The 9,357-nt window shown below is 43.5% G+C and overlaps 1 protein-coding gene across 1 annotated transcript; it reads left to right on the top strand.

The window, feature by feature from the left end:
• Window positions 1-3,482: 3,482 nt before the first annotated feature.
• On the top strand, window positions 3,483-8,844 carry LOC115207869 (protein transport protein Sec61 subunit alpha). The gene is made up of 12 exons (XM_029775392.1): window positions 3,483-3,615; window positions 4,464-4,531; window positions 4,658-4,723; window positions 4,831-4,909; window positions 5,185-5,316; window positions 5,429-5,538; window positions 5,779-5,932; window positions 6,128-6,288; window positions 6,492-6,689; window positions 6,845-7,036; window positions 7,229-7,305; window positions 7,440-8,844. The coding sequence occupies exons 1-12, from the start codon at window positions 3,609-3,611 to the stop codon at window positions 7,624-7,626; spliced, it is 1,431 nt and encodes a 476-aa protein (XP_029631252.1). The 5' UTR covers window positions 3,483-3,608; the 3' UTR covers window positions 7,627-8,844.
• The last annotated feature ends 513 nt before the right edge of the window (window positions 8,845-9,357 follow it).

Here is a 9,357-nt window from a genome sequence, read left to right as displayed (position 1 = left end):
ACTGTGCTAACAAACCTCCAGACGAGCTTCAATGCCATACAACACTCCTTCCGAGGCCTCCAACTGCTTAACAACCGATTGCTGCCCGCACCCGCCTGCCCGACTGTCCAGCATCACTACTCTGGACGGTTCTGACTTAGAATATGTGGACAACTACAAATACCTAGGTGTCTGGTTAGACTGTAAACTCTCCTTTCAGACTCACATTAAGCATCTCCAATCCAAAATTAAATCTAGAATCAGCTTCCTATTTCGCAACAAAGCCTCCTTCACTCATGCTACCAAACATACCCTCGTAGAACTGACTATCCTACCGATCCTTGACTTCGGCGATGTCATTTACAAAATAGCCTCCAACACTACTAAACTGGATGTAGTCTGTCACAGTGCCATCCGTTTTGTCACCAAAGCCCCATATACTACCCACCACTGTGACCTGTATGCTCTCGTTGGCTGCCCCTCACTACATTTTCATCGCCAAACCCACTGGCTCCAGGTCATCTATAAGTCTTTGCTAGGTAAAGCCCCGCCTTATCTCAGCTCACTGGTCACCATAGCAACACCCACCAATAGCACGCATCTAGAATCAGCTTCCTATTTCGCAACAAAGCCTCCTTCACTCATGCTACCAAACATACCCTCGTAGAACTGACTATCCTACCGATCCTTGACTTCGGCAATGTCATTTACAAAATAGCCTCCAACACTCTACTAAATTGGATGTAGTCTATCACAGTGCCATCCGTTTTGTCACCAAAGCCCCATATACTACCCACCACTGTGACCTGTATGCTCCCGTTAGCTGCCCCTCACTACATATTCATCGCCAAACCCACTGGCTCCAGGTCATCTATAAGTCTTTGCTAGGTAAAGCCCCGCCTTATCTCAGCTCACTGGTCACCCCCAAAGCCAACACTTCCTTTGGCCGCCTTTCCTTCCAGTTCTCTGCTGCCAATGACTGGAACGAATTGCAAAAATCACTGAAGCTGAAGTCTTGTCTCCCTCACTAACTTTAAGCATCAGCTGTCAGAGCAGCTTACCGATCACTGTACCTGTACACAGCCAATCTGTAAATAGCACACCCAACTACCTCATCCCCATATTGTTACTTATCCTCTTGCTCTTTTGCACCCCAGTATCTCTACTTGCACATCATCATCTACACATTTATCACTCCAGTGTTAATGCTAAATTGTAATTATTTCGCCTCCATGGCCTATTTATTGCCTTACCTCCCTACTCTTCTACATTTTCACAGATTTTTCTATTGTGTTATTGACTGTAAGTTTGTTTATCCCATGTGTAACTCTGTGTTGTTGTTTTTGTAGCACTGCTTTGCTTTATCTTGGCCAGGTCGCAGTTGTAAATGAGAAATTGTTCTCAACTAGCCTACCTGGTTAAATAAAGGTGAAAAAAAACAAAATAAGATGTACTGCTGTAATAATGAGGATGGAAGTGTGGTGCTGTTGCCTGTTGGTGACTACTCTGAGGCTCTCAGAAAAGCAACCCCCCCAGCTGATTGTTGCCAGACAAAACACATTTTCTGAAGTACACTAGAATCAACAAAACCGTTTAATTCCCCATAACTGAGTGCTTCATTGAAATACAGTGGGCTTGTTCGGCATTACAGCCGATAGTGCAGGCAACTGCTGACTGACTGATCTTGCAGCATAAATAACTATTCATTATTATTTGTAGATCAGTCAGTCACAATTTACCCATGATACATTATGTTTTTGATCCTCTCGAACACGGCTAGTGATTGGGCTTCTTCGACATTGCAGAGGACAGTGCAGGAGACTGCAGATTGACTGACTGATCTACAAAGAACTTTGCATCATAAATAACTACTCATTATGATTTGTTGATCTGTCAGTCAGTCAGTCACAATTTACCCATGATACATTAAGGTTTTGATACTCTTGCACACAGGCCATTGGGCTCGTTTGACTGGTAAGGCGAAACAACCGACTGTAGATGAAAGTCGAGGAGTGAAGCCGGAGGAGATATATCTGCGACAGCCGAAAGTCAGACACTGATGTGGTTTTCCAACAGTTAGGCTCGGTGCAACATCAAATCAACATTGACTTGTCACATGCGCTGAATACAACAGGTGTAGACCTTACCGTGAAATGCTTACTTACAAGCCCTTAACCAACAATGCAGTTTAAAGAAAAATAAGAGTTAAGAAAATATTTACACAATAAACTAAAGTTAAAAAAATGAACACAATAAAATAACAATAACGAGGCTATATACAGAGGGTACTGGTACCGGGTCAATGTGCGGGGGTACAAGATAGTAGTGGTAATTGAGGTTATATGTACATGTAGGTAGGGGTAAAGTGACTATGCATAGATAATAAACAGCGAGTTGCAGCAGTGTAAAAAAAAAGCAGGGGTCAAAGCAAATAGTCTGGGTTGCCATTTGATGAACTGTTCAGCAGTCTTATGGCTTGGGGTTAAAAGCTGTTAAGGGAGCCTTATGGACCTAGACTTGGCGCTCCGGTACCGCTTGCAATGTGGTATTAAAGAGAACAGTCTATGATTAGGGTGGCTGAAGTCTGACAATTTTTAGGGCCTTCCTCTGACACCGCCTGGTATAGAGGTCCTCGATGGCAGGAAGCTTGGCCCCAGTGATGTACTGGGCTGTACGCTCTACTCCCTGTAGCGCCTTGAGGTCGGTTGCCGAGCAGTTGCCATACCAGCCGGTGATGCAACCAGTCAGGATGCTGTCGATGGTGCAGCTGTAGAACTTTTGGGGGATCTGAGGCAGTGTTCCCATTGTTTATAAAAGTTTTTCTTTATTATGTCAAAATAAACATGTCTCCAACCCCCATATCACACAATCATAAACTGGAAATATACATGTGTACATTGTACAATCAATTGGTGAGAAAGACTGTATACATACATGAAAGGCAAAGTTGGTTCCACGGTTCACACTCTAATAATCGGTTGACAATAGAACCTCCCACAATGCAGGTAATGGCTGCAAGATGAAGTTGGTGAAGAGCAACTGCAGAAACTGGCAGTCAAAACTTGATGACCTTTGATCACATTATTTTTGTAAAGCTCCTGCAGTGGACATGTAGTTGCAAGTCGAAAAAAATGTATCCCCATAATGCAGCACGGTTTGAATCGGTTACGTGCCCATTCGTTTACATTTGTTTGCAGGAAGTAATCTCTTTATTGTTTAATGCCAACGGCGTGTCAATATTTGTATTTTATGTCTATTCGTTATAATAAGAATCTATCAAAGCCGTCACATTTTTCATGGAGACAGTGGGGTTATGAAAAAGCTGGCCGGCACACATCTAATCATATGCATTGAGAGCCAGTACAGTGCTACAACGACCTGGGCAGACAGAAGAAAAATATTGACCCTACCGCATAGTTTTCAGTTTACTTTTAACTCTAGAAACTAAAGATACACCCACTTTCTGTTGAACTGACGTGTTGAAGCGCCTGTGTAGTGGTGACGTGTCTCTAAAGTGCTTTCTTTCAGAGCGCAGAGCTTTTCGCCCGTAGTCAGAACGAAAACTGGAGAGACCCACTGTCTGACATACAGGGACCATACACTAAGAACGTAACGCTTGGGACATCATCATGGGCAGTGAGTATCCCCTAGAATGAAGTAGCTAGATAGCTAAAGGACGATTTCACATAAACATTTGAATCAGATCCAAGCAATGAGATTTGTCTATGATTGGATCTATTTATGGAGGCCATTTTCATTGTAACGTTAGCTAGCAAGCATTTAGATAGCTAACATTTAGTTTGACGACGAGTACTCCGTGTTTAAAACATATTTTGAACTCCTGTCTTCAACAACAGTGACTGCAATGAAATGGTTAACTTTGTTATTTGTCAAGAAACGAACGTTAGTATAAACGTTAGCTAGCTAAATAAGGTTAACTAATTTAGCTCGCTAACGTTAGCTGTCAGTGTCAGTTGATAGCTAGTTAACTAGCTACTTGCTAACATTACATTAGCTAGCTAACAGCTGTACATATTTGTTAGTTACTTCGTATTATTAAATGCCCAGTCAGCTACATTGATAACTATTTAATATCTACCATTGTTACATGATCATTGATATCTCAGAGCTCGGTAACTTTGCAGGTTTATCTTGCAGGGGTTATGCTAACATAGCTAGCTAAACTTGAAGCAGACAACCAGACTAGTGATGACGACGCACAGCTAACAGTCAGTGTTTGCCACATAAGTAGCTCCATATCATAAGCAGCAAATGCTAACTGAAACCCTTCAGCTGGTATGCAAAATGTTTAATTGAACTATTTGGTATAGTGCGAAATGTTTTCATAGTCAATATCCAAAGATGCAAAACCTCTAGTTATGCATGTATCGCTATGCCACGTCCCCCTATAAATAGGTTCACTGCCCTTGATTGATGTTTATAATGGGGAACCAATAACATCCCTCCCATTGTCTGTTTTTTAGTCAAGTTCCTGGAGGTAATAAAGCCCTTCTGCGCTGTACTACCTGAAATCCAGAAACCCGAAAGAAAGGTACAGTATTTACTTCATGATGACAAGAATAGTTTTACTTTAAACTTTATAAACCTCTGTATGTGTTATGTTGTTAATGCTGTCATTTTTGCTTCCATGTCTCACTGTAATTGTTGTGTTCAACAGATCCAGTTCAGAGAGAAGGTACTATGGACAGCCATCACTCTCTTCATTTTCCTTGTGTGCTGCCAGGTAAATATCTGCCTTTTTGTTCACACCATATTTTGTACCATGTTAAACGAGTATAATTAATTAAATAAAAACCTCACACCTGAATGTCTGTCACGTCTATCCTCCAGATTCCCCTGTTTGGCATCATGTCTTCAGACTCTGCAGATCCCTTCTACTGGATGAGAGTGATTCTGGCCTCCAACAGAGGTGGGTTGTCACTTTTGCAGTGTAGAGACATCAAATTAGAGTAACAGGTGAATAAATGAAACGCTCTGCGAATTGATAACTCAATCAAGGGACATATCAACGAATTAATAACTGAGTGTGGGAATTGATAGTGTTTAGTGAATGTTGAGTTGATCAATTGGAGTGATAACTTTATCTCCGACTTGAATGGATGAATGGTGTTATTTATGAATGAATGGCTGAACATCTCTATGGCTCTGCTCTCCTGTTAACGTCCCCTGGGTCTCTCCCTCAAGGTACCCTGATGGAGCTGGGTATCTCTCCGATCGTCACCTCAGGCCTCATCATGCAGCTCCTGGCTGGGGCTAAGATCATCGAGGTGGGAGACACCCCCAAAGACAGGGCCCTCTTCAATGGAGCACAGAAATGTAAGACCACAAGCCCCACTTCCTGTTCCTAGTCTTTGACTTGATTCTGTCAAGCACGAGCATTACTGTGAATGAAGCCATAGATTCTTTAACCCCTTGCCATCTCCTACAGTGTTTGGTATGATCATCACCATTGGTCAGGCCATCGTGTATGTGATGACTGGCATGTATGGAGACCCCTCCGATATGGGTGCTGGGATCTGTCTTCTCATCATCATCCAGGTGGGCCCTCCTCCCCACCCCTCTGAGTCATATTCTTATCCCTAATCTTTACCTCCCCTATCAGATCCAGGCTTGGTCCTAATATAGAGCAAGGTTCACATCATATTCTTGAATCAATCCAACCCTCTCAGATTACTTCATGGAATGTAGGAAGAATAGGTATATTTAAAGGAAGTCAAACAGGGCTTCAGTGCGAGTGGTTTGTCTCTGTCTCTCTAACCCATCTGTCTCCCCCTCTAGCTGTTTGTGGCCGGTCTGATCGTGCTGCTGCTGGATGAGCTGCTGCAGAAGGGTTATGGTCTGGGTTCTGGTATCTCTTTGTTCATCGCCACCAACATCTGTGAGACCATCGTCTGGAAGGCCTTTAGCCCCACCACCGTCAACACTGGCAGAGGTATGGGGCATTGAAACTGATGTGCCATGTCTGGGTGTACATTTAGGACAGACTTACTAATTTCCAAGTAGTAATTTCACATAAGACCAACTAGGGCTCCTATAGATCCAGACTTGGCCTTGAAACCCCCCAGGAGTATGGCCAGGTGGTCTCTAGATGTGAGGCTGATGTTTGAGTCTCTTGTCTTGTGTTCAGGCACAGAGTTTGAGGGGGCTATCATTGCTCTCTTCCACCTGCTGGCCACGCGGACAGACAAGGTGCGTGCCCTGAGAGAGGCCTTCTACCGCCAGAACCTGCCCAACCTCATGAACCTCCTCGCCACCGTCTTCGTCTTTGGTGTAGTCATATACTTCCAGGTCAGTAACGCTCTTTCTTCATTGTCTGTCCTAAAAGCAGTTAAAGGAGTTGAACACATTTGTTATTGTCAGATAATTGGTCACTCCAAAAACAACACAATGTGGTAGATTTTTTTCTTCACCTTTTTAGTAACGTCCATTTAGACTTTATAAATGTATACTGTATCTCACCATGTCCGTATCTTCCTCCCATCTCTCCACAGGGCTTCAGGGTGGACCTGCCCATCAAGTCTGCCCGTTACCGTGGCCAGTACAACACTTATCCCATCAAGCTCTTCTACACCTCCAACATTCCCATCATCCTCCAATCTGCCCTCGTGTCCAACCTGTACGTGATCTCTCAGATGCTCTCCACACGATTCAGTGGTAACTTCCTGGTTAACCTGCTGGGCACCTGGTCAGTAAGTACACACCATTTTTTTAAATCCCTGAACTACCATGTCTGAACTACCATATCTGAACTCTAAACTCAATTTAACTACATTTGACATGTTTGTCACATGAACATATCTAGCAACACAGACTGTATGAGATGACCAGACATGTGTGTTTGTAGGACACGTCGTCAGGCGGTCCAGCCCGTGCCTACCCAGTGGGTGGGCTCTGTTACTACTTCTCTCCCCCGGAGTCGTTTGGCTCGGTCCTAGATGACCCCATCCATGCTGCCATCTACATCTGCTTCATGCTGGGCTCCTGTGCCTTCTTCTCCAAGACCTGGATCGAGGTGTCCGGCTCCTCTGCCAAAGATGTAAGTCCTGCTACCACATGTACTGTACATTTGTTAGACTATGTATTCATCAACTATTCTGATTTAATTAAAATTACTCAAGTGGTTTTGATGTAGAAATCTTATTAACTAAACATTTCCAGGGCTTACGTGGGCAGCATGTGTCAGAGGACCTGTACATGTTATGTAATCATAGTGTGTTTTGTCTCCCAGGTGGCTAAGCAGCTAAAGGAGCAACAGATGGTTATGAGGGGACACAGAGAGACCTCCATGGTCCATGAACTCAACAGGTGAACAATCTCAGCCATCTCTCTAACCTTTAGCCATAACAATCCACATCATCATAGCTTTACCAGGGTTTAATATTACACTATTCCAAACTTTCTTCAGGTAATGATTGGTGCACTACTACTCTGTGTTCCAGGTACATCCCCACAGCAGCTGCCTTTGGTGGTCTCTGTATCGGCGGCCTTTCTGTCATGGCGGACTTCCTTGGTGCTATTGGCTCAGGAACAGGTATCCTGCTGGCCGTCACCATCATCTACCAGTACTTTGAGATCTTTGTCAAGGAGCAGAGTGAAATGGGCAGCATGGGAGCCCTGCTCTTCTAGACAGACACCTGGCTGCCCACACCTATGACGAAACAACCCTCTTAATGCACATGGACAGATCAGACCAAGTCCCCCCAAATCTCCATCTATTATTATTATTCCCATAATTTATGTCCATTTAGATTTTTTAAATCTGCATAATTAATCTGTGTCATTTCCCGGGTGCTTTCTGGCATCTCCCCCTGACATGGCCTATAGAAGGTTCAGCTCGAACAGAATGGTTTGTGTAGCAAAGTGGTGGGACTGACTACATCCTGACATTCACAACCCATGGCCTGCTCCCTCTTTGTCATAACGCATAGATCAATCTCTCAACTCAGTTTGCCTGATGCCTGGGACTGGTTAGCCTCCTCAGAGTCATCATCTGAAGTGTTTCATATCTGTATAAAATGGTCTGATCCACAGGGGGGGTGTTGTTCCTTTTCAGACTGAGAGAAGAGTTCTGTGGCTCATGTATGCAATCATGTGTGCTACACTGGGATGACGGCAGTCCCTCTCTTACTGGACTTCTTTCATACAACCCAACACAGTATACATAGGAACACTTTGTTTTTCTGCTTAATGTCCATCTCTATTACCTGGAGGATATAGATGAGTACGAGTGTACAGTATACCTTCACAGCTGGGCTCTTTGGTACAGTCTTTATCTGGGGTGTTGACCTGATGGCCACTCATTTCACTGAGTAGCAAAGGAAGTTTTGGACCAGGCTCAGAACTATTCAGAATATAACCATGTTTGTCTGCCAGACGTGACTGTTTTCAAGCAGTGATCCAATATAGGATCAGGTAGAGTGTAGGGCTCTGTGTGGTCCAGCTTTGTCAAAAACAAATGTGTTTAATGTGAAAGTGTGCAGCAGTGGAAGAGTTTATCCAGTGAACCACTCAGCAGAAGGTCCTTAATGTTGAAACTGGGCGTGCGTTTAGGGAGAGGTAATCTTATATATGCCACGTTCATACCTGTTGCCCACTTTGTTGGGTAAGATTGGGTGAGGAAAGATTTTTTTTGTGTTTTTGTCTGCTTTGAGCATGACTGTATTAAAACACTTTCACATGTCGTGGATTTTGGTTTTCTGTATATATGCCATGCATTGAATCTATCAACAGTGTAAAATACGTTTTTTTTAATATGTAAAAAAATATATAATAGTATGCTGTTCCGAACAAATGTATTCCGGGAAAAAAAAGATCTTTCTCAATAAAAACTCATTTTAGGGAAAAGTTGTTTTTTCTTTGTCTGTAAAGATTATACTAACAACTTGAATTATTGTCTGGATAAATCCATCACAACACACTTAGAGCAAAGTAGCTTTGTGTCACATGATGAAAATAACTTTCCAATATCTGGAAGTCTAAACTAATGGTCGACGGTGTAAACCAATTTGCTTTCTTGTATCTAATCTACTTCAGTCAAGATTATTGTACCCCACGGTGAAATCGGGGAGGGGACTGTGGTTCTCTTACTGTCTGTCCCTTAAAGCCGATTTATGCTTGGTGTTGAGGCTCTGTATGGAGGTGTAACCGATGTGCAAGGGCCGCGGATTTCGTGGAGCGATGGGTAACGATGCTTCGAGGGTAGCTGTTTATGTGTGCAGAGGGTCCCTGGTTCGAGCCCAGGTAGGGGCGAGGAGAGGAAGCAAAACTGTTAGAGGGTGTGATGCAATTGCTGAGCTTGCGGAGGCCAAATCGAGCTCCGTATACCTCCCAAATATTTTAACGAGTGTATAGCTCCGC

This window comes from Salmo trutta, chromosome 14 (genome assembly GCF_901001165.1).
Source record: "Salmo trutta chromosome 14, fSalTru1.1, whole genome shotgun sequence".
Classification (NCBI taxonomy): Eukaryota; Metazoa; Chordata; class Actinopteri; order Salmoniformes; family Salmonidae; genus Salmo; species Salmo trutta.
This window is presented reverse-complemented; position numbering and strand designations above follow the sequence as displayed.